Source organism: Elephas maximus, chromosome 6, assembly GCF_024166365.1.
Source record: "Elephas maximus indicus isolate mEleMax1 chromosome 6, mEleMax1 primary haplotype, whole genome shotgun sequence".
Taxonomy (NCBI): Eukaryota; Metazoa; Chordata; class Mammalia; order Proboscidea; family Elephantidae; genus Elephas; species Elephas maximus.
Window position 1 is genome coordinate 29,537,243 of NC_064824.1, and position 26,304 is coordinate 29,563,546.

The 26,304-nt window shown below is 44.2% G+C and overlaps 1 protein-coding gene across 5 annotated transcripts in view; it reads left to right on the forward strand.

Annotated features, from left to right (window-relative positions):
* MGAT5 (alpha-1,6-mannosylglycoprotein 6-beta-N-acetylglucosaminyltransferase) overlaps positions 1–26,304 on the forward strand; it is a 425,977-nt gene that overhangs the window by 369,640 nt on the left and 30,033 nt on the right. For all 5 annotated transcript variants that reach the window (XM_049889210.1, XM_049889214.1, XM_049889212.1 and 2 more), the window contains 2 exons: positions 6,576–6,725; positions 20,031–20,177. In XM_049889210.1, coding sequence (XP_049745167.1) covers positions 6,576–6,725; positions 20,031–20,177 — 297 coding nt within the window. The remainder of the gene's footprint in view (positions 1–6,575; positions 6,726–20,030; positions 20,178–26,304) is intronic.

Consider the following 26,304-nt stretch of genomic DNA (forward strand, 5'->3'; position numbering starts at 1 on the left):
TTGCTGGAGGATTTAAATGAGTCCATACGTGTAAAGCACTTTAAAAACTCATGCGCGAGTTGTTTTGTGTTTGTAATTTTTTGGTGATGTAGTGTTTTTCCACTAAAGGAATGCATGCTGAACCACTGCATGTTGGTTATCTTTTGTTATGTCATGTGGTTTTTTAATTAATATTATGTGGTACTCATATATATCGGTGAACTCTGGAGGCAAGATAGGTGGAATGAGGCAGGGAAAAAATTGTTTTTTTAATCATTTTTTTTTTTTTAGTGGAACTTTTAAAAACATGGGGTAACACGTAAGGGTACCCTGTATTATTGCATAGCTGCTCTTACAGCTGGTTGGCTGATCACATCAGATCACATCATGGTGGATGACTGTATCATTGCATAACTGCCAGACTGCATTGTTACATAAATGCCAAAGTACATCATTACATAACTGCCAAACCACTGTGAACCGTGGCCCAGCAAAGTGGACACACCACCTGAACCATCACAACAGGATAATACAAATACCCTACCTCCAAACCAGTGTGAGAATACACAAGGGGAGACATTGCACAATTCCAGCCTCCTATAAAACCGAAGCCCTAAAAGGAAGTGCTGTGGTGGGAACGTTACCACTGCAATAAATTACCTCTTGTGGCAAAACAAGTACTTAACAGCTAGAAACCTGAAGATAGGTCCTTGGCGATTGTACAAAACCTAACATGCAGTACGTTAAGGATGCCACAATGTGTGCTTACGCTGTCTTTCTCTGAAAAATAAGTTCTCACGTGTATCTTACCTAATCCTGAAAACCACACCTACCCAATAACACAAAGAAAACTGTAAATATCCTTACAAGGCTTATCTCACTGTTCAGAATTCCAGACAGCCAAAAAATGTAATTGGTACTTATTTGTACCAGTGTACATGAATTACATCAAGGTTGTGAGTTGCAAGTGTATTTTTCCTGAAAATAACTTATGCACTTGAATATTACCTAATGCCGAAAGCAGCACCCTTCCAGTAACACAAAGAAAACAGTAAATACACAGTCGTCCCTCAGTATCCACAGGGCCTTGGTTCCAGGACCCCTGTGGATACCAAAATCCATGGATACTCAATTCGCTTCTATAAAGTGGCATAGTATCTGCATGTAACTTAGGCACATCCTCCCGGATACTTTAAATCATCTCTATATTACTTATAATACCTAATACAACGTAAGTGCTACGTAAATAGTTGTTAGTGCTTACACTTAACGCTTAAGGCTTTGTCAGTCTTTGTGAACTCAAACAAGGAGTGCCGGAGAGAACCTGAGGACTGTGAAATGAGGGGAGGCTACAGCAGGGTATTCCTGCACGTTGCTTCATTCTGTAGATTCGGCATAGTGCTCCGTGTGCTGCAAATTCATATTTTGCTTTTTGGAACTTTCTTTTCTTTTCAAATATTTTCGATCTGTGGTTGGTTGACTCCGTGGATGCAAAACCTATAGATACAGAGGGCCGAGTGTACTTACAAGACTTATCTCGCTGTACAAAGGGGGTAAAGAGACAAAAGTCATTCACACCCACTCCTTCTGGCTACAGCACCCCGTGCAGTAACCTCCCAGCACAACAACATGGTGCCAACAAACATCCTTCTGGTTTACACAGTCACAGAAATTCCTGCTCTGATGCCAGTGTGTATTAAAAATGTTACAAAAGCATACATGTAAACCCCAGAGGTGGAAAATGTGAGTGGTACTAATGTGTACCAGTATATATAAAGGAGTTTAACAGTGCCAGGCTCAAAGTAAATAGTGCTAGTTGGAGGTGGTGGTGGTTTTATTGTTTTGTTCCTGAGTAGGGTCACCAGTTAGTGGTCAGCATCTTGATCGAAGCTGGAATCCAGAAGGATCCCTGGCACCTTTGAGGAGGGCGAATCAAGAGGCTGGACGAGGGTCAGGGAGACATAGTCAGAGTCTGGTTGTAGTAATCCTGGTGCAACCCAGGTTAGCTAGGAGTAGGGCCTCGCGAGAAGGAGACACATTCAATATTATAGATGTAGAGTCAGCAGAATTTTGTGACTAATTTGGTGTGTGGTGTGTGTGAGAATGGATGTGTGTTTGTGTGTGTGTGTGTATGTGTGTGAGTAGATGCATACATATGTGTATACTTGTGTGAATGTGTATGTGTGTGTGCATGTATGTGTAAGTGTACGTTGGGGTGGGGAGGATGACAAGTGTGAAGTTAAAGGAGGGTACTGAGGTTTCTGGAACAAGTACCTGGGTGGGAGATAACTCCAGCCACAGATCAGGAGCATATGAGGGGATGCTGGTCCCGGAGGGTAAGATAGTGACCTGTTGAGTTGGAAGTGCCTGCAGGACATAGTTGGGGAGGTTCAGGAGGCATTTGGATATTTGGACCTAAAATTCAGGGAACAAGTGTAAGCTGGAGACACCTTTGGGCTTCTTTAGCATCTAATGAGTGAAAGCATTGGGGTTGCAGGTGACTCAGTACAAGTAGCTCCTGTCGTCCACCACTACCTGGAATTGGTAGCTGACTCACCTCTCTGGGTTTCTACAGAACTCTGACAAGTGACAACAAGAGAGCTGGGGTGGAATCATAGAATTTGTCATGTTAGCTTCAAGGGTTAGAGTTACACTTGAGACATTTTTTTCCTCTGCTAACCTGTTGTGATTTTCTCATTTGTGAAATTACATCATTGCTCATTTGTGAAATTACATCAATTGTCTTTGAAGATAATTTCTACTTTCAGACTTTACCATGCCTTAATATTAAGAAGTTCATAGAGTTTATTAGCCTTTACATACACTTCTTTATATTTGCCAGACTTGCCCCCTTGTTATACTTCAAGGAGCTCCAAGCTTTTCTGGCATTTGAGGACAACACCTCTGTATCTTATTGTATTATTTTCTTCCCAGCCATTCGGTCTGCTGGATCATAATTTTGAGCCTGTCTTCAGTGACTATTCTTCTCCAGAGTGGGAACCAGACGCACTAAGACCAGTCAAGGAGCCTTTGGACTGTCTTCACAGGGAAATGTCTCCTTTTGCGTAAAGGACAGATGCATCTCCCCCACCCACCCAAATCCGTACTGAAGGAACAACCAGATCTCCTTGGATACGACAGGAATCCACCGAGAGTAGCTCAAGTAAACGTATGGGGTGGGGTCGGGAAGAATTTTGACAGCTGCCGTTATTATGCTGTTGCTGTTGTGTTAGCTGGTGTCTAATCGGCCCCCAGCTCATGGTGACCCCATGCATAATGGAAGGAAACGCTGCCCAGTCCTGCACCATACTCATAGTGGATCGCGAATCAGACCATTGTGATCCATAGGGTTTTCACTGCTGATTATCGGAAATACATTGTCAAGCCTTTCTTTCTAGTCCATCTTAGTCTGGAAGTTCTGCAGAAGCCTGTTTAGAATCATAGCAACATGCAGACTTCCACTTGACAGACAGGTGGTAGCTGAGCATGAAGTGCGTTGGCTGGGAATCAAACCCAGGTCTCCCGCATGGAAAGCGAGAGTTTTACTACTGAACCACCACTGCCCTCGTGGTGTTATCATTAAGGTTCCAGAAAGACCTGGGGAATCTAGGGAATGGCTGTGGATGGGGTGGGAACCAGACACAGCTCTGAGCCCTGTTTTTTCTCTTCTTTCTTTTTCCTTTTCTCACTCTTTCTTCTCTTTCTATCTCTCCATCTCTCACATTCACAGAGCTGATGTCTCTGTCTTCATCACTTTCTGGGTCCCTCTGATGACCAAGTGTCTGTCTGTCTTTCCCTTTCCTTCCTTCTTTCAGCTCTTACCTGGTTCTTTTCCCACCCCCACCCCACAAAATGGCAACTGGCTTCCCCAGAACTTGTAATTTGGCCCAAGATCACCCAGACACCAGCACTGATTGACCTTTTACACCCACCTGGAAATGAACTTTCTGTGCACAGACTCCGAGTTCCACAAGAGGATCTGATAGGGTCAGCTCGTCCTCCTGAGTCCAGGCAGCCAGTCACAGGCTGCTGGCCAACCTATAATGGGTCTCATGTCAGACCGACACCCTGGGCTGGTCAGCCATGGCAGTGGTGGGAGGATGTGTTACAGAGCCCTGTTTCCTACTTACCAGGGGCTGTGGGTGGGTTTAGAGTTCCTGAGGGGGTCTAAGGGGGCAGGACTTACCAGCGACATCTAGCACAAGGACTAATCAGAAACCAAAAAAACCCCAACCCATTGCCATCAAGTTGATTCCAACTCATGGTGACCCTTTGTATTACAGAGTAGAACTGTGCTCCATTGGGTTTTCTTGGCTATAATCTTTATGGAAACAGATTGCCTGGACCTTTCTTCCACAGTGCCTCTGGGTGGGTTCAAACTGCCACCCTTTGGGTTAGTAGTCAAGTGCAAACCATTTGTGCTACTCAGGGCTCTGCAAATGAACTTATACCCAGTTGTTGGTAGGCTCCATTGCATTGATTTACACTCATGGTGACCCCATGTGACAGAGTAGAACTGCCCCATACGGTTTTCTAGGCTGTAATCTTTATGGAACCATATCATGCAGTAAGTAGGTGATCCTAAATTTAACTCAAGCTACAAATGGAAGTCATGGTTTTTAAACAGTGTCTAGTCACCTCTGCACTAAGTCAAGGGTACACATCTCTGAAATAATGAATTTTGCATCTCCCAGCCACATGAAACATGGCATGAAATTAAACTTTCAGTCCAAGTGTTCATTTTATTCATACATCAGGGAACAGAGATGGATTTACTTGATTTTGAACAAAACCATCCTGATGGAGAACATAGACACTGCGGTTTTTCCAATCATGAAGACTTTTTATGCATAATTTTGAAATAACCATTTTCCTGTCCCCCGAAGTTGAGAGCCACCGGGGCAATGAATTGCACGGGGCAGGTTGCGACACTCTGAGGAACTGGCCCACCCGTCAGTCATTCCACAACCCTGGAAAAGTGCTGCCCCCCACTTCTCCTCCCGGCCGCCCCTTTTTCTTCCATACTCTGTGGCTGCTGATCTTGCGGCCCCTGTATCCCTGTGGTCTTAAGTCACAAAGCCAACTATTGTTAGATTTGCCCAGAGTGTCTGCAAACAGGCTTCAAATGGGAAAATCGTGTCCCACTTTTATACAACTGGAAAACATTACAGAACTTGGATCATTCAAACTTAAAAAAAAAAAAAAACCACAAAATCCAGCTTGTTTGACTTAAAAACCCCAAAACCAAACCCGTTGCCGTTGAGTCGATTCCAACTCATAAAAACCTGATAGGACAGAGTAGAACTGCCCCATAGTGTTTCCAAGGAGCACCTGGTGGGTTCGAACTGCTGACCTTTTGGTTGACAGCCGTAGCATTTAACCACTATGCTACCAGAGTTTCCTTGTGTGACTCAGTCGCTAGGAAATGTGAAGTACTTCAGGAAGAAGAGAAAGTGAGTTTCCTTCCACTCCACAGGTGTTTGGGTTTTTGTTCATTTTGTTTTGTTTTGTCTCTTAATATTGTGTTTTAGGTGAATGTTTACATAGCACAAATTAGGTCTCCCGGTTGCTATGAGTCAGGATTGACTCCACCTACAACAGGTTTTTGGTTAACAATTTTTATATAAATTGTTTCATGCCATTGGTTACAATTTTTATAATGTATCAGCATTCTCATTGGTTACAGTTTTTATACTGTGTCAATACTCTCATTGGTTACAATTTTTGTACAATGTGTCACCGTTCTTATTGGTTATGATTTTTACTATGTGTCAGGATTCTTATTATTTCTGTTCTGTTTGTTCTGTTTCCATTGGTCTAGCTTCCCTTCCCCTCCTTGCCTTCTCATGTTTGCTTTTGGGTAACTGTTGCCAATTTCCCACAGGTGGTTTTGAGAGAGAAAACATGCCTAAAAATCTAGGGCCTACAAATACAGAAAAAAGGGGTTTGATTTGGTTTTTACTAAAAAGTAAAAGTACTCTCTCAATGTTTCCATGCTAGTCATATTTTACGCTTAATCTTTTCTTGCCCTTGTCTACCTAGATAGTCTTATTATCTCTCCAGCTGCCAAGTTAATCAATATATATTGTGGGAAACTCTCATCTCCCCGTGATCTGAATTAGGTGGGATCCAGTTCTGACAACATGAGTTAATCATTACTAGAAATATTGGCAAGCGCTGAAGATGTTTGTATTCCTCAGGGACAGCTTAGCATCTCCGGATAAATATTCTAGTCCAACCAACTGCCTTCTTTGGGCTTTCCTTTCCCAAACTTCCTCCCCCGTGAGGAGGCTGAGCCAAAAACAACGTGTTGGGTCCCCGGTAATTACAAGGCGAGAGTGATACTGCAAAACAATTGGCTGTAAGCTGTCATAGGAATTCAGTTATATGTTGCTATATAATGTGTTTCTTCTTGCAAAAATATAACTGTTTCTGTCTTCATAATCCAGCCAGATTGTTTTTTAAAGGATTTCAGGAGCTGAGTGGCTGTCACGTGGCCTCCAGCTCTTAGGACAGGTTTTGCCCTTACGAGACAGCAGGTTGTTACATGAATGAAAAGAAATGAGAAATGCCTTCTCCTTGTATCCCCTCTGTAGAATAAGAAGATCTACTTGGACATTATTCACACATATATGGAAGTACATGCAACAGTCTATGGCTCTAGCACTAAGAATATTCCCAGTTACGTGAAAAATCATGGTATCCTCAGTGGACGAGACCTGCAGTTTCTTCTCCGAGAAACCAAGGTAAATTTGTAGTCATTTTGTAAAAACTCACCAGTAATCTTATTGAGAAGTTTGTTTCCATTTGCTGTTGAGATGGGGATGTGAATCTTTCTTGCTTCCTTTTCAGTGCTGTGATATCTCTTTTGGTCATTTCTGGGGGGTGGTTTTCTAGACCAGCTGTAGCTTAAATGTTAGTGAATTGCAAAAGGAGGTGCCTACAGTTTTGTTCATTTATTTGGTCAAAAAAAATTGCTGAGAAGTACTATGTGCGAGGGATCAAGCCAGGGGCTGGGGAGCCCCAAACAGGAAAGATAAGGCCCCACCCTGGAGAGACTGGCCTTCTGATAAAGCAGCAGCTTGTGCAATAAGGTGGGGGTGCTTAACTTACCCCCCATCACCGCTGTTCAAGGCATTGGCCCCCCGCCAGCTTTTCCTCACACCTCCTCATTCAACAAGTATGTTGGACACAGAACAACTTCAGGTGAGAAAAGAATCACTGCAGCTCAGGAAGCAGGGAAGGCATCATGAAAGATGCAAGAGATGAAGGGTGGAGGCGAGGTGGATACACCTGGCCTTCATGATGGAAGTTAGAGTCAAGTGGTGGAGTTAGGGATGGCAATTAAAGAGGGAGCTAGAAACCCAGCCAGCTAGTCTAAGTGTTGGAAAAATAGCAGAAGATAAAATTTGATTAGGGAATGAGGGTCTGATTATCAAAGACATAGGCAGAGCCCAGGCCATGTGGAGGAGGTAACTGGTGGAGCCACTGGAAAGTTGAGAGGTATTTTGCAGAGCAGTGTCATGATGAGTATGGTGCTTTGGGTGGAGAAGCCCACCCAGTGTCCAGGCTGGTTAATGCTCTGTGTTCTTTCTGTAATTCTATTCTGTCATTGTTTGTTGCCGTCGGGTCAGATACGGCTCATGGCAACCCCAAGTGTGCAGAGTAGAGCTGGTCGCTAGGGTTTTCAAGACTCTGACCTTTCAGAAGCGGATTGGCAGGTCTGTCTGCCGAGGTATTTCTGAGTGGGTTTGAACAGCCCATCCATCTTTCAGCTAACAGTCGAGTGCTTCACAGTTTGCGCCACCCAGAGACTCCAGTTCTATTCTAGAAGTACTAAATGAAGTTAGGGGACTTGCAAACAGGCCCGAGTTTGGCCTTGAAAGGTTGCTGGCACTTTAATGTATTAGATAAGCTCTCTCAGGCTTGTTAATAAAATCTTGTTTACGAATTTAACAAATATTAATTGAGCAGCTTTTATGTGCCAGGCTTTGTGCAAGGGATACAAGAGTGAGTAAAGACAAACAGGATCCTCCCCTTACATTTTCTAAAACATGGGGAAGCTTATTGTCAATAGTGACTTTTTTTTTTTGGTTGTGCTTTGAGTTTACACTTCCAGTCAGTTTCTCATAAAAAACTTATACACACATTGTTATGTGACCCTAACTGCTGTCCCTACAATGTGACAGCACATCCCTTTTCTCCATCCTATATTTCCCATGCCCATTCAACAAGCTTCTGTCCTCCTCTGGCTTCTCATCTCACTTCTGGATAGGAGCTGCCCACAGGGCCTCATGTGTCTACTTGAGCTAAGAAGCTCACTCCTCACCAGTGTCATTTTATGTCTTAGAGTCCAGTCTGATCAATTGTCTGAAAAGTTGGCTTTTTCAGACTAAAAGTTGGTTTTAGTTTTGGGCTAACAGAGAGTCCAGAGGCCATTTCCTCTGGGGTCCCACCAGTCTCAGTCAGACCATTAAGTCTGGTCTTTTTTCAGTAGTGAATTTTTCAACTCCAGCCCCTAACTGACTTTGTTTTTATTTTCAAGGTAGGGAAGAGAGGCCGACTGTATGGCATACCAGCGATTTCTAGTTAAGTGTGACACATGGCTTTTAGAAAGTATATTCCCATTTGCTGTCTTATTTGAGTCTCACAACAGACTTAAGATGCAGGCAAGGATGGTATTATTGTTAACTTTATAGCCGAGGAAAGGATTTACAGAGTTTAATTTGCCCACAGTTTACAGGGATCAAGTAAGTCTTGGGGTTGGCCCCAACTCTCTCAGTTTTTTGTTTCTTTGTGTTTTGTTTTTTCTTTGCAAATCATAAGATCTGTGAAGTCCTCAGCATACCACCAGTTGCCATTAGGTACATTCCAACTCATGGCGACCCCATGGATGTCAAAGTAGAATTGTGCTCCATCAGGTTCTCAGAGGCTGATTTTTTGGAAATAGATCACCAGGCCTTTCTTCTGCAGTACCTCCGGGTAGACTTGAACCATCAACCTTTTGGTTAGCAGCCAAGTGCATGAACTATGCACTACCCAGGGCCTCCTGTCCTCAGCAGACCATCCTCATTAATAAAGTCCAACTTCAAGTACACTTGATGGACACCCACCAGCCAAATGAATATACAACTCCTTCCTGCCTCAATTTCTCTACCTATAAATGCATTTGATCATTTCTAGATCCAAGTCATTTGCACGATGGCGTGAATAGAATAGTTGGCAAAGTTGTTAGCTCCTTGGGCAGAGATTTTGTTTATTTTAATTAAGATTTTATTTCCTGGAAGTTTTTTTGTAGTCTGATAACTGTGTGTGGTGATCTGGAGTGAAGGGTTCCCGTTGCATCCTGTTCACCTTCCGTCTCAGATGGACTTTTTAGTCGTCAGAACGTCGAGGCCCGTGAGCAGCAGTGCTATTTTTGCCATTTGCCTCATTTTACTTTTCCCTACGTAGGATTGTGGGAACAGCTCAGGCTCCTTTAAAATACTATTTGGCAGAGCTGTTTTTCAGCAGCATGTCATTACTGCCTCACACACTTCTATTAACCTAATCTCATGGATGTCTTATTCAGCCTTATAAATTGTAAAAGAACCCTGACTCCCTACCATCCACTTACCCTGACAGAGAATGGAAAATAGGCCAGAACTGAGATCCCTGATGTCCAGGGGGGGAATGGAGGAAAGGCCCAGAAGTCTCAACCCACAGTGTCAGGGATTGTCCTAAACTCAGAGTCATAGTTGAATTCTGGCTGTGAGGGGCACGACATCCATCCCTGAAAACCCCGTGCGTTCAGCAGGTGTCACTGATCCCGTTACGTGCTGCCTGTTCATCTGACTGGAATATATTAAAATACTCAGAGTGGCATTACAGCTAAAACAGTTGGCAAATGTGATGACAGTGAGGCAGTGTATCACCAAGTCCCCCTTTCTGCCCAGAACACAGCAGCAGGCGCTGAAACCAGTGAATCTTGGGCTTTGAAATAATGACGCTAAAGACCAGCCAGGCTTTGCGTTTATAACGCTTTCCACCTCTAGCTCCATCCTCTGTGTCTCAGAGCAATTTAAAAGCGATTTATTCCACCCCATGTTGGAAGTAGAGAGCTGGAGGTACAGAGAAATGAATGTCTGCAGAACGAATGAGAGTCCCAGGCTCGTTATGTGAGAGGCGAGCGAGTCCCTGGCTCCTTAAGAGGTTCAGAGATGTGTAGAAGTGATTGATGCTTAATCAGTGTCTGACTCATTCTTTTTCTTTATGAACCATCTTTGCATCTCTGCACCCAGCCCGGAAAAGTCTCTGCTCAGCAGAACTTTGTCCTGACATGCCGTTAGGGGCCAGGCATCGTTAGCCAACCCGTGCTGCAGGGAGCTGTAAAGACAAGAGGAACTCAGTGTAATGAAAATCGGGGCTAAAAGACCTGGGAGCCATAAAAGACCCTTCTAATAGAAATATGAATTTGGGTGAATTAATTATCAGCAGCCCACAGACAAGTCATTCTGTCCAGCAAACTCCAGCCATGCAGTTTAACCCTTTGGTGACCCAGTTGTTTTCTGCTTTGAATTTTTGGTTGATAGCATGTGTTTTCATTAATGGAAGGAGCACACTGAATCATTGTGTCTGAATTTTTGGTAGGTAGTGTGGATTTTTTTTTTTTCTTGCCCCCTGCCACAAGCTTAAGTGTTTAATGGTACATATATGAAGTACCACTAATTATACCCCAGAATCCCCACTGGGGTCTATGGGCACATATGTGTAACAAATTAAAATGTTCAAAATTTGTGTTTTTTGTACCAAAAATTCATACACCTCATGTAATACCCTATAAAAACAGTAATTAGCAGCCTACACTCGTTTGTTCTATTTCAAGCAATCATAAAGGACCCTGCCTTGCAGCAGCGTGAACTGCTAGTGGTTCAGCAGCTTCTCAGTAAACCCCCGAGGCTAAAAAAGTTCACGGTCACTGTGTGTACTGCTGGGCACAGAAGGATGATTAAGGCGGCAAATCAGGGATCACTAGCGTGGCACGTTTTTGTTTGTGATAAATCCGTGTCTCCATCTTTCATTTTTTAACCTCTTCGTGTTCACCTTCCCAGTCTTTCCACGGGAAGCTTATTATTCCGTGGTAGATACTGGGAAGGAGTGCGCATCCTGCACTGGGATGCAGAAGCACCTTGACTGGACCGGGGTGATTTGTGAGCTGGAACAGCTACCTCCCCTTCTGCAGTAGAGGTCAAGAACAGATTCTGGCTGCAGGAAACGGGAAGAGGCGCTGCTCACATTGTTGCTGCACCCCTTCCCTCCCCCAGCCTCTGCTCACTCCCCTCCAAGACTTGGGTGGTCCTGGCCACCCTTCCAGGTCTCCGGGAACTCACGTAGAAGAAGCCAGGACAGGTTGGCAGACACACGGTATGGGCGGCCCCTATCCCATCCCCTTCCGTCTTCATCCCTGACCCTGTAATCAGCCATGGCTCTTCCAGTTGAGCTTGCCTGTGGTTGCATAACCTTTCTTGAAAACCCAGGGCTTAAGGCAGCTACCAAGGAGCCCTGATGGCACACTGGTTAAAGCACTTGGCTACTAACAGAAAGGTCAATAGTTCAAACCCACCAGACACTCCATGGGAAAAAGATGTGGCAGCCCGCTTCCATAAAGATTTACAGCCTTGGAAACCTATGGGGATGATTTACTCTGTCCTACAGAGCCACTATGAGCTGGAATTGACTCAGTAGCAATGAGTTTGGGTTTGGGTTTTGGAGGCAGCTGCTGCCAATGGAACCAGACCCCCAGGCAGCTGCACAAGGGCAAAAACTTTAGTTTGTTCTGTTTATAGGTCCATTGACAGTGCCTGGCTTATGGAAGGCATTCAGGTAATAATGTAAGGAATGAAGGAATGAGTGCAAGGTGAACCCAGTGGGCAGCTAGAATCTTGTGCCAAGCACCTGGAAGTGATTTCTTCCTGTTCTCATGAATCCTATGCCTAGATCACCAAGATCTCCCCAGCTAGGGTCCCTGCCCTTCTGGTATCCTGTGCCCACCTCTCCATGGTGCTGCCCACATCCTGGGCCCTGCAAGTGGTAGCTCAAGACCTTATGCACTTACATGGAGCAATCCACTTTCCATTTCCAGTTGAGATGTCAGTTCCCATTGGCCCTCAGGTAACCATCTCAAGCGGGATGGTTGAGTGACTAGTACAGTAAGTCATTTCCATTCCATCTAGATGGAAGAAGTTGCCACCCATACACATATATTCCTCTCCCTCGCCCCCACCCGTATAGAGAGTGAAGAACTTACAGAGATATGATTCAGTAACCTCTCTGACTGCAAAAACACATCTCACACCCAAATACACACCAAAATATTCTACCTGTCCTTACAGACACACCTGATTGCTAGATTCTTTTGCCCAGCCAACAAACGTGTATTAATCGCTGAATGGAGTCCAGGTCTTATCCTAGGTGTTGCGGACACAGGGATGACTGAGACAGTTTTGCCCACAAGGTATGATAGAGGGAGCTGACAGGTCAACAAGTAATTACAACAATGTGAAAGATAAACAGGTTTAAAGAAAAAAAAAAAACGCCGTCAAGTCAGTTCTGACTCATGGCAACCCCATATGTGTCAGAGTAGAACTGTGCTCCACGGGGTTTTCAATGACTGATATTTCAGAAGTAGATTGCCAGGCCTTTCTTCCAAGGTACCTCTGGGTGGACTCAAACCTGCAACCTTTTGGTTAGCAGCCAAGCACATTAACCATTGAAAACAGTGAGACTCACAGTAAAACCTCACCATAGTGGTGCAAGTGGAGTCAAAAAATTACATTGTGTAAAATGCTGCCTTGCAAGTTATGACGTTAATGAAATGCCGAATGCCGGGATGAGCCTGGTGTAGAGGACAGGAGCCGGTTGTCAGTCTTGATTTAACATGATAACATTTGTGTTGTGGTGCACGTTGCCATGAAAATAACAGCCATTTTCTCAAGCCCTGGTGGTGCAATGGTTAAGAGCTTGGCTGCTAACCAAAAGGTTGGTGGTTTGAATCCAGCAGTCACTCCTTGGAAACCCTACGGGGCAGTTCTGCTCTGTCCTGTGGGGTTGCTATGTGTCAGAAACAACTCAACAGCAACAGGTTTGGTTTTTTGGTTCCACAGGCCAGGTCTTGTACTAACCCCTGTCTGTGTCTCTTTTAATCATGAAAGTTCCTTGAGCTTGGTACCATTACAGCCCCATTTTGGTGACATGGAGACTGAGGCTTAGATGATGGGTAAGGCGCGTGTGGTGCTGCCTCACTGCTGGAAGGGAGCCATGGCATCAGCTTAGTTTGGAACCTGGGAGAGAGACAGGTGACCAGAAATGGCTCCTCCGAGGACATGATGCTCGAGCTAAATTTTAATGGTGAACGTTTAGTGCTGGCACAGCTGTAGTTATTCAGCATTCCCAGCTTTAAATTTACTCAAATTTTCTCCTACTCCCCAACCTCCATGTTAATGAATTTACAACGTAAAGTCCTTCATTCGATTTTGTACCAGGGCTTTCAAATGACCGAAGCGCCAGAACTTTTGGTCTTGGTGTGGTTGTTCTGTTTTGCTTCTAAAAGGGCATTTGGATGTCTGGACACCATCCCAGCAATCTGGTCTCCAAGAAGTGCTCTTTGGTGTAGCAGCCAACCTTGAAAACTTTGGGCACTTAAGCACTCTTGACAAGTATCCTCGTCTTTGTCTCCTTAGTTCTTCTATCCTTTTACAAGCAAGTCTTCAGGTAGGGTGAGTGAGAAAATCGTGGAGCCCGAGAGAGGACCCAACCAACCTGTATGGCCAATCAGTGGCAGATTAACCAGTAAGCAAGGTGTACACAGGCTTACAGTAAGCAAGGTATGTATAGGCTTAATTGTGCTTACCGACTAATCTGTAGTGTATAATTTCACATGAGTTTCACCACATTGATATGGTGCACTGCAGATTGGTAAGTAAGCCCATGCATACCTTGCTTTTTGGGTAATCCGTCCCTCTGTGTGGGAGGAAATTTGGCTCCTGTGGTTTCTTCTGATGGTATCAGGTGCAGAAAGGAAGATGAGTGGCCGCAAAGGGACACTTCAGGCTGCACAAAAGCTTCATGTATCAGGGATAAACTGTGTTATACTCAGCCATTTTATTGGTTTTTTTTTTTTTTTTTGAAGATATGAAACGGTTACACATTAGCAAAAATATAGTGATTTCCAGTAATAATGTGAATATTATATTCCCAATCACATTATATAAACAAGCAAGGCTTAGCGATGACATGTGACTCGTGGGACTGGCCTTTCCACATGGCAGCCACTGTCAACCACGTCATCTCTCTCTTCTGATGGGTGTCCTTTCCTTTTTGGAGTCCCAAGTCAAGGTACTTTATAGAACAGTGAGATCTCATAAATACACATGCAAGTGCTGGCCATGGTATAAAAACCCACAACCACAACTCATGCACACAGAAACTTCAGGTAAATGATATAAGGTTATATATGTGTAGCTGTGTTAAGTCAAACCTGGATTTGAACTTGAACTACTGTTTGTTGAACATTTACTAACTGCCAAAGCCTGGAATGCGTCCTTTCCGTGCAATAGCTCATTTAATCCTCACAGCAACCCCGTGAGGTAAAGCATTGTTATTTTCCCCAGTTTACAACTAAAAAGAGCAAGACTGAGAGAGCTTGTGTTAACTTATGGAGCCTTGGTGGTGCAGTGGTTAAAGCACTCAGCTGCTAACCAAAAGATCGGCAGTTCAAACCCACCAGCCGCTCCTCAGTGGAAAGATGTGGCAGTCTGCTTCCATAAAGATAACAGCCTTGGAAACCGTATGGGGCAGATCTACTCTGTCCTATAGAGTCACTATGAGTTAGAATCCACTTGACAGCAGTGGGTTTGGTTTGGTTTGGTGTGTTACCTCATCTGAGTTCCCATAGCTAGAGAGAATGGATTATCAGTGGGCCTCAGACAATCCACAGGAAGAGGCATCCGACAGTTTGCCATGGTTATAGAGAGCTAATAAATGATGGCATCAGGATTTAAACCCTGGTCTCCTTGACCCCAGAGCCTGTGAGTGAATCACCACGTTGACCTGATTGCTTTATGCCAGTGATCAATGTGTTGGATAAGCTATGGTTGATTTTTTCCCTGAACTCCCTCCTGAGCCATCCTACCAATTTAGTTAATTAAAACTAATTAGAAAAGTATATGGTGAGTGTGTCTCACATTTTGGATTATCTTTGGTGTTCCTCATCAAGACTGACTGAAAATTGACCAACCTTACATAGTCTTCCTCAGAACTACTTTTATTATATGTTGTAGTACAATGAATTACTTAATATGGCCCTTCTAGCCATAGTCTTTGTAACTTCCACCAAATGACTGGGTGAGACTATGCAAATGAGGTGCTTGTGGGTCATCAAGGGGATTGAATAGCTTGCTAATAATGTAAATAAGGTATATATGGTACCCTTGTGAGGGTGGGACCATGCAAATAAGGTGTATGGAACCCTAACGGGGATTGGTCAGCTTTGCCATCCAGCTAGACTTAAAATGGAAACCCCGGTAGCATAGTGGTTAAGTGCTACAGCTGCTAACCAAAGGGTCGGCAGTTCAAATCTGCCAGGCGCTCCTTGGAAACTCTGTGGGGCAGTTCTACTCTGTCCTATGAGTCAGAATCGACTCGACGGCACTGGTTTCAGACTTAAAATGAGCCATCCCAGAGGTAGGAAGGGAGGATATCAACACCATCAAGAAAGAAGAGCCAGGAGTGGCGCCGTGTCCTTTGGACCCAAGGTCCCTGTGCTGAGAACGTCTACATCCAGGAGATAGAGAGAGGAGCTATAACACGGAAGATAACAACAGAAGGAAGGAATCAGGAGACAAGTGCAAGAGAGCTGCAGCGAGGCTTACTTGTGGGGTGGCATGCCTCTAGGCACTTAGCAGCAGAGCTAAGAGCGATTTAACACCTGCCCAAGCAGGGCAGAGGGCAGAGGCCAGGCCAAGGGACAAAGAGGCCCAGAGGACAGAGAGAGGCCTGCCCGCGGGCACAGCTGAGAAGAGGCTGTCCTGATGGAAGGACTGTATCCTGAGCTTTCCTGAGGCTGAATTGTAACCTATTAAAACCAAACCCAGTGCCGTCAAGTCGATTCCAACTCATAGTGATCCCATAGGGCTTCCAAGGCTATAAATCTCTACAGACGCAGACTGCCACATCTTTCTCCGTCAGAGCTGCTGGTGGTTTTGAACTGATGACCTTTTGGTTAGCAGTCAATTGCTTTGACCACTACACTACCTGTTACTTCCCTAATAAACCCCATAGTCATGCTTGTTGTATGTGAGCTCTGTGTGGCCATTGCAATGAATTATCGAACCCAGCACAGAAGTACAGAGTGCTGTGGGAGGGACAGTTGGTGTTAGAATTGTTAAAAGCGGGAGAGGAAGGAGGCAAGCCTGACCTTTGCCTCTTAGCAGTCAGCCTCGGGCTGTTGATCTTGATTCTCCTTCCCCCTTGTAAAGTTAACCAAAACCCACTCCCATCGAGTCAATTCCAGCTCAGAGCGAGACAGAGTGGAATCGGACAGAGTGGAACCGCCCTATAGGGTTTCTGAGGAACAGCTGGTAGATTCGAACCGCCATCCTTTTGGTTAGCAGCCCAGTGCTTAACCACTGCGCCACCAATGCCCTCACCATGCCATTTTTACATACGTTAACTGCTCCCCTTAAGAGTTTGAAAATGACTCTGTTTTTCCTTTCACTTGGGGTATCAATCTGAGTGGTTTTACCAAACTCTTTGTCCATGTATAGGAATGTCCCAATCCTGTGCCACAAGTAAAATGTATGTGACTTCGTCTGTTCTTTCTTGCTTTTGTATTAGTTTAAAAGTTCAGTTTTAGAGAATGTGACCATTCTGCTTAGAAATGTTCCTTGATGGAGCCAGAATTGCAGCCTCAGAGACGTTCCCTCACCTAGAATATCCTCATCAAGTGCCAGGCTTCTGAAGGCCAGACAGTATAAATAAAACAGGCCCAGGTTTCTCCAGAAGAGTTAAAGCTCAGAGCTTGATTGCATTCGTGTGGTGTGTTCCCCCCGTCCCCCTCCACCCCCGTGAAGGAAATCTGCAAGTAGGAAGAGTGATGGGGGTGTGGGGAGTTAGAGGAAAAGCAATTTAGTGTGGTTAAGGTGCCGGTGTATAGCAAGACCATAAGTACATGGAAGCTTCCAGAATGCCTTTTGGTGGTGATGCGCTCTGTCTGCTTACCCTGTTGTCCTTCAGACCTCAAATGTGCTATTTGACCTTGATACATCTGCCCCATTATGTCACAGGTAATGAGTACACAGCAAGCAAGAACAAAAAAAATTACTCGTTGACAAAAATGACAAAAAAAACTGTTACTTTGGTGTTTCCAAGTAGTGCATTTCCCGCAATCCTAATTAGTGTGACAAGAAAACTCACTGCCAAGGAATTGTGTGGTATTTGCTTAAGCTTCATTTGAAAATTGTGAGGCTTTGGAGAGTTAGCCCAAGTGTTTATTTTATGCATACTGAGATAGCCCAGTGCCAGCAGAGCTGAAGAGATGGTGCAAATTGTTATTCAGATATAATTAAACTTAGGTCGCATTCAAGTCCATTAAGCAACAGCCTCCAATCCTTTTAATTAATGGGTTCAAATTGGTTGGTCTGAAGGAGCTAATTAAATTTTTTTCCCAGGATTTTCTATTTAAATAAAGCTATTGTGCTTCTTCATTGCCTCCACAATTCTTCGTTGCAATTTAAAGGTAATGAAGGTATCAGCACTTCGTGGCAGGCCCTTATTTTCCGAGGTCAGGAAACGGTGTGAGCTCCAGGTCTCTGGCGAAGCCTGCCGAGACGCCATCTACGTCTTCTAGCACCTTTCTTCACGGAGTCAGAAAGATCCGGCAGCACTGTGATTTCGTGCGTCCAGCCCTGGTTTGATAGAGGTCATCTCTTTTCCCCTGGAGAGCTGGAACATCCTCCCCAAAGTCTGATGGGGAAGGCAGCTCACAGGGCTTTGGGTAGCCTCGAGAATGTTAAGCCTGCAGTCTCCATAGTCAGTAAAGCCAGGGTCTTGGGACTAGCACTTTACCGTTTCCTTCCATTTCTTCTGCCATAGTCAGGCACCTCGCCCCCAACATTGAGCCACATACAACCCTGCTATACACCGAAGTTCTCTCTGGTAATCTCACTTCTCTTGGCTATATAGTAAGAATGGGCTCCAGGAGCAGGATCTCCAAATGGTGGTGGAGATTTCCCATCTATCCTATAGCTTACAGGCTCCTGCTCACCCCAATTCCTGGTTTCTGGTAGGAATTAACCCAGGGACCTTCCCTGAGTGGCACAAATGGTTAAGCACTTGGCTATTAAATGAAATATTGGTGGTTCAAATCTACCCAGAGGCACCTCAGAAAAAAGGCCTGGCAATCTACTTCTGAAAAATCAGCCAGTGGAAACCCTGTGGAGCACAGTTCTACCCTGACACACATGGGGTCGCCATGAGTCAGAATCAACTCGACAACAGCTGGTTTACTGGTCATTAGTGGGAGCTCTGCCTGGTGCTTCAGCTTTTGTCCCCCAGTCTGTCCTCCACGGAATTCTAACAGTGAAGCCAGAGATCTCAAGATTTGGAGGAAGTGAAAGGTTATTCCTCAAAAAAAAAAGAAAAAAAAAAAAAGGTTGTGTTCCCTGTTCTGTGGGAAAAGAACATAACAGTTACGGGATACGGAATCTCCAGAAAACCTGAGATTCTAGTTTCTTGCCCCAGAAAAAGTCCTAAGGGCCTGTTACTTTAATATGTCAAGTGGGAGCCATCCTCAGCGTTCAGCACTGGAGTTTCAGTGCCCAGCATAGGATCTGCTTCTTAGAGGGTTGCCCAGGTAACCCAGCAGTTTGGACTCTTCAGCACAACCATTCGAAATAATTCTTCAGTTAACACAGCCACAAAGCCAGGGATGCTGGGGAGAGGGCCAGGAAGCAAGAATCAAGCATACAACCACATCTGGTACGGCAATATCCTTCACTCCAGAGGCCTGGCTGTGTGGGTGGGTGTTTCTCAACTTGGTGGCAGGAGTCAGTGATGCCCTGGGCCCAGTTCTCCTTTGTCACTTGATGTCTTATGGGGGACTGGAGCAATTTCAGTGGGAGAAGGCTCATCTCACCAAGCCCAGACTTGTACCCGGCCCATCACTAACCCACAGTCCTAAGCAGTGTGAACAATCCCTGCAGTGATGATATGCAGTGAGGCATATCTGGGAGGTGTTATTTCATTTTAGACCCGGGAATCAGTGCCACTGAATTGCAGCCAGTCCTCTTTGTCACAGAGGCTCTCTCTCAGCTGTGGTGGCTCCTGAGGAATTTGAGTGTGTTTTTGCTGCCATCTCTCGACTGCTGTGGGGAAACGCACAGGCTGGTGGCTGAAGAGGGAAGCAGCCTTGCTCATGGAAAACTCGGTGTCCTTTCCCCCTTTGAGGGAAAATAAAAACCAAGATGTTGGTGTCCCCTAGTGAAAACTCCATTATGTAAACCTGTGTTTACTGACCTACCATCATTTGAAAGCAGCTCTATTTGAACTGTGATCAGACCACCAAGTGACCTCTCTGTCCTTCTGCCCAGCATCGTTGAAAGAGCTGCTTGTTCCTTTAGCTCAATGAAGAAACCTTCTGTTTAGTTAAGCAAGTGTTTTTCCAGTCATGTCTCTTGGTGAGTTACAGAAAGATTATTGCTGGGTCTTAATTTTTGTTGTTGTTTTGTTTGTTTGTTTTTTCTTTTAATACTCCCCCTTTCCTGCTCCTTCTCCATCCTCCTAACACTTATTTTTTTGTAGAACAGGAGAACATAATGAGCTGAGTGGCTTCCTGCGGTCTTTAACGGCCCCTGGTTATATTTTTCAGACCCTGTTGTAAGCTGACTTCTCTTTGCCCCACCTTTCAGAACCTCTGAGACTTTCACATGCGTAGACAGCAGACGTGGTCTCCTGTGAGCCAGGGATGCCAGTTCTGATTGTTGTGCTTACACGTTGTGTGTTTTTCTGTCTTGCAGTTGTTTGTTGGACTTGGCTTCCCTTATGAGGGCCCAGCTCCCCTGGAGGCCATTGCCAATGGGTGTGCTTTTCTGAATCCCAAGTTCAACCCACCCAAAAGCAGCAAAAACACAGATTTTTTCATCGGCAAGCCAACTCTGAGAGAGGTAAGCATCTATCACAGTCATCCTATTTTCAATATAATACTAATAATGGCTATTTGTTCAGTGCCAGAAGCCTATTTAAACCTCACAGCCTCGGAAAGGAGGCATTATTAATTTCATCTATAGTGAAGTTATGTGGGCTGTATGTGGAGGGGCCAGTTCTGAGGCTCACACAGATGAAGTGACTTTGTTGTCCCTAACCACTCTACAGAAACCCTGGTGGCATAGTGGTTAAATGCTATGGCTGCTAACCAAAAGGTCAGCAGTTTGAATTCACCAGGCGTTCCTTGGCAGCTCTATGGGGCAGTTCTGCTCTGTCCAGTAGGGTCACTATGAGTCGGAATCAACTCGACAGCAGTGGGTTTTTTGGGGGGAACCACTAGCTAGCTGGTTAGTGGCAGAGCAAGGGCTTGAAGCTACTTCTGTCTCACTGCAGAGTGTCTGATTTTTTCAGCCTATGACAGCTGTTGTAACGTGAACACAGTCATCTGATTTTCAGCTGAACTCTGGGTTTCTGGATATTTGGAGTGAAAGAACTAAGGAAATCAACTGGTTAACAGATATTTGTGGAGAACCTGCTGTCTGTGCTGGGCTGTGGGGAATAAAAAGTGGTCTGTGCATCTTCAAAGGACAGTCAACCGGGAGACATAAGATGGCTCATGGGTGACCAGAGCCATGTGCCTGGCATTTCAGCACCCCACCTGCAGGCACCACCCCAAAAAGTGATCATTGCTCAGACCATTTTCAGAAGCCTTATTTGGGATTGCCTTTAGAGATCCTCTTGAAAATCCACAGTGGGTGAGGAATCACAGTTGAAGCCAGTCGGATTTGATTCGGAGTAATAAACAAATGTCATTCAGAGCCGAATGTGAGTGATCAAGCTGGTGTGTCTATATCTGGTCAGAAACAGGTGGAAGAAACCCCAAAAGTCATTTTCTTATTTCTGTATATTAGTGGCTGTGCCAGCGGCTTGTGAGGAAGCCTATTAGTATCTGGAGTCATGGCAGCATCACTGTTGTTCAGAGCCTCCCACTGAGGGATTACCCTGATGGGCAGCCCCACACGACGGTGGTTTAGAAGCACTGTTTTTAAAGCATACAGTTTTCAATTCTGCTATTTTTAAACCTGGGTCAATTCCCTTGAGCCCTCCTTCACAGAGTACATAGAATGTGTTATCAATGATTATCTTCTATTGATGACTCAGCGTTCTTGCCAATCCACAGACATGATTGAGAGTCTTTTTCTCTGATTCACCCTTCCTAGCGTTGATGAAATGGTCAAAGGAGATGGAGGAAAATCAAAAAGATCCGTAGATTATCCCCAAAAAGAGTAACCTGGAGCCCAGATAACCTCTGATAAGGGTTAACTGTACGTGTTTGCTGGCTTGCTTGCCTTTCCTCCTGCAAATATAACAAATTTGAGCCCTTCGTTTTGGGGCGTGGCTTCCTTTAGAGAAGTGAGCTCATTCATGTGTTACTCAGTGATACTGATTGCACACCTGCATGCCAGGTACTGTGCAGGCACTGAGGGCACGGAAGTCAGGAACAGTCCATCACTGTTACTGAAGAGCTTGTCCTTTGGAAAGATTCCAACAGTCAGAATCTCAATTTAGAGATGTCTACATTAGTGCGGGGCTGACTTCTGTGAAACTTTGGAGTTCTGGTAGGAAAATATGAGCTCATAAATCACTCCTAGGTTTTAATTTAGGTGTAGGGGATCTCTGAAGTTTGACTTCTGCCCACATTGCATTTATTATTTATAATTTTCCATGTTGTTGTTGTTTTACTTTTTATTTTGAAATAATTTTAGACTCATCAAAAGTTATAAAAATGTACAGAAAGTTCTGGTATATCCCTTACCCAGCTTCCCCTGATGTTAACATCCAGGGACGGATGACCCAGTAAGCGAGGCGTGCACGGGCTTACTTGTGCATACTTACTAATCTGTAGTGCATAATTTCACCACATGGAAGATGAAACCCGTGTGGAATTGTGCACTACAAATTAGTAAACACAAGAAAGCCCGTGCGTACCTTGCTTACTGTAAACCAGTGCCTACGTTGCTTGCTGGTTAGTCCACCCTTGTTAACGTCTTACATAACCACAGTTCAGTGATCAAAACCAAGAAATTAATATTGGGACAATACCATTAGCTAAATTACAGACTTTATTTGGACCACATTAGTTTTTAGTTTTTCCACTAATGCCCTTTTTTGTTCCTTAGTCTCCAATCTGTGACAGTTCCTCAGTTTTTCCTTGTCATTTATGACCTTGACACTTTTGAAGAGTACCAATCCGTATTTTTGCAGACCGTCCCTCCATTGTGGTTTGTCTGATACCTTCTCCTGGTTAGAATGAGGTTATCATTTTTTTTTTTTTCCAATTTTACTTTAGATGAAGGTTTATAGAACAAACTAGCTTCTCATTAAACAGTTAGTACACATATTGTTTTAGGACATTGATTAACAACCCCACGACATATCAACACTCTCCCTTCTCAACCTTGGGTTCCCTCTTACCAGCTTTCCTATTTTCTCCTGCCTTCTAGTCTCTGCCCCTGGCTGGTGTGCCCCTTTTGTTTTGTTTTATGGGCCTGTCCAATCTTTGGCTAAAGGGTGAACCTCAGGAGTAACTTCATTACTGAGCTAAAAAGGTGTCTACGAGCCATACTCTCAGGGTTTCTGCAGTCTCTGTCAGGGAGGTTATGCATCTTTGGCAAGAACGTCACAGAAGTGGTGTGCCTTCTCCATGTATATATCAGGGATAATACACGGTCTTATTACTGGCAATATTAACCTTCATCATCTGGCTGAGATGGTGTCTGCCAGGCTTCTCCACTGTAAAGCTATTGTTATTTTTCCCTCTCTTGAAGGACATACTTCGAGATTATATAAATATTCTGTTTCTCCTCAAACTGTTGCCCATCTGTTTTACTCTACATTGGTGGAGCTCCCCTGCAACAATGACCATCCTAGAGTTCTGACGGTGATGTTCTAGTTCTCTCATCAAGATTTTATGTAAATGTGTGCAAAGCAAAGAAGCCTATCTCTGTTCTTACTACAGTTTCTACATACAAGCCTTTGGGAAGTAATTAATCAAAAGTATCATAGACTTAAATTGGCAACTGGCACCTCTTTTTTTTATCGTGGTAAATATTTATGTAACAAGACATTTGCCATTTCAGCATTTGTCATGTGTACAAATCAGTGACATTTGAATTGTGTTCATTGTGTTGTTCAGGCATCGCCATTATCCATTTCCAGGCACCCTTAACAGAAGCTCAGTGTCCCTCAAGCAGTGAGCCCCTCTGCCCCCCTTCCTTCCCACCGCTGGTCACCACTAATAAACTTGGTTCTTCATACATTTGAATTGACACCTTTTTGGTATTGGTAATACTGAGGATTTTGATAATACTTTGTTGTGACTGAATTTCTCCCTGAAAATCATTTAGGGCACTCTTAAACACAGTCTAACCATTTCCCAGTGAATTATGCAGTCTTACATAGGCCAGATCCTCCAGCGTGAAGCTGTTGAGAAAAATAAGTTCAGTGTTATCTATCGGTTGTTATCATTTAGTGATTTGCTTTTTGTTGAGGTCATTGAGGTTTTTTATTCTTCATGGCATTATAAGAGAATATGCATTGGAGCTGCCCCTGGCCATTTGCCTTTCCTGCCTGCCTGTTCAGACGGTCCCATCAGTCCTTAAATGATACGCTAGTCGAAAGACAGTGTGGGATCCTGTCAACAGTTGGTCAGCAAATGACCTCACATAGATGACTGCGTCAGTCCTGGGCTTCCCCAGGGGGACCAGGATGGAGGAGGTCAGTTGACAGATGTTGTGTCCCTGAGGCTCCATGGTACTAGAGTCTGCATTGGGGGAACTGATCAGAACACATTTCCTGTTTCCCCAGGAGCTCAGAATCTGACTTAGAAGAGTGATCAGCTAGGCACATAATCAATGAATGTGCATAAAGAAATACTAAGTGAGTTAAGGAGGGGAGTTACCTTGGAGTTGGGCCAGGGGAGAATGTGCTGGGTTAAGTAAGGAAGGGCATGGTGGAGGAGCTGCCCTTTAAAGGAGAAGGAGGAGAGAGTTTCAAGCATGAGGGGCCTGAATGTTGATGCGCTAGAGGAAGACCCTAAGAAGGTCAGTTTACCTTCTGTAGGAGGGCAGCTTCTGTCTCATATTCATCTCTAGCTGTGCTGGAGATGTTGCACCCAGGGGACTGGTAGCCAGCAATGCCACACAACTCTGAGGTGTTGTTAGCTGCCATCCAGTCAGCCCCCGACTCATGGCAGCCCCATGCACAATGGAATTAAACGCCACCCGGTCTTATGTCGTCCCCGTGATTGGTTGCAGATCAGAATCTTGTGATCTGTAGAGTTCTCACTGGCAGATTTTCATGAGTAGATTGCCAGGACCTTCTTCCTAGTCTGTCTTAGTCTGGAGGCTCCTCTGAAGCCTGTTCAGCATCCTAGCAACACGCAAGCCTCCACTGAGAGGTGAGTGGTAGCTGCATATGAGGCGCATTGACCAGGAATCAAACCCAGGTCTCCCTCATGAAAAGAAAAAATTCCACCATTCTGAACCACCACTGCCCCCACAGCTTCCCGAGGGGTCAGTAAACTCCTTCTTACAGCCAGGTGGGCTACCTTTCCCTGTTCTTTTAGCTACAGAGTCCTACTATCCAAAGACATTTTTTATTGGAAAAGAGCAGATTTCTAAGGGTCAGAATTCCCTAGATATATATATTTTTTTTCTTTCTCATCAAGTAGAAAAATTTCAACCAAAGTATACGTAATTACAAAGCTATTTTTGGTGCCCACACAAATCTTTTTAGGTAAGCCTCAATTTTCCCCATATACATTGTGTAGATGTTTCTTCTTTGTCCTCATTTGAGGAGAAGAGAAAGTCTAGATTTCCAAGTATGAGTTTAGCTTTGTATTTTTGCATTAGGCCAGTTTTTAAAACCACAGTCTATACTACAGGGGAAGAAGTTCCATAACGCCTTAACTCGTGTGTGTTCAAATTATACTTTAAATGTAATATAAATTGGATTTTTATCTTTATATTGGGAAACGTATTAGTATGTTCTTGATCATCATACTGACATTTTGTAAATCATTAGAACTTCTCTGGCTTCAGTGTTTTTTTGTGCTTTTTTGTTGTTGTTGTTGTTTTCCCCATAACGAGAACTCGTGTTCTCCTTAGGGATTCAATAGCAGCTCTGAAGTAATGTCTCAGATTTAATAAGATTTTCATTACTTTTTCAAACTCCACTCCAGTAAATTTGGTGATTGATATACAGCGAAATAGCAACGATCAGACGGTTCTCCATAAATTAACAAGGAGGAAGGTAACATTCAGAGGGGGAATAATAAATCACAAAATGCTTTACTCATAAAATTAAGTAACCCTCAATAAATGTAAGTGAATAAAATGATAATGGTGCAGCACTTTGTATTTTCCAAGTGCTTAGAGCAACTTCCTAAATAAGCAGGGGCCTTAAAGGGGGGAGAGGAGAGAGACTGCTAATACGCAGATGGTAACTGACGACATCAGTGGCAACTTTAATCTACCCAGATTCCATTGTAAGAACTAATTAATTTGTTCTCGAGGCCCTAAAATGAAAATGATGTGACATTTTGCTTATCTTCAGAAGAGGTCTAATACAGGCAGATTTTTCAGGTTGGCAAGTTCTAAAAAAAAAAAAAATTTTTTTTTTTCTAAGAGAGTGATTAAAAGGCTGGTGTTTACATTGGCATTTTTTGCTCTTTGTCTTAAGGACTCAATACCGTGCTTTAAAATGGTCATCTTCCTTTCTGTCCAAAGCTACTAAGTTCTTGAAGGATCTGGATTAGAATGTGGCCCTGCTGCTTTCTGGTTGTGTGGTCTTAAGGAGCTGTACGCCCCTGTGAACCTCGGAATCCTCATTAATACACAGCAAACCTGATTAGTACTCCCTGTGCAGGTGATTAACACAGTACCTGGCCCAGCCTGGGGCTTCATCAATATGTACTGAATCCAAAATATGTGCCAAGGGAAGAAAGTAGAGCTTTTGCCCAGCTCCATGGGCCTGCACAGACTCTGTATCTTCAATCATGACCATAGCAAAAGAAGAGAGAACATG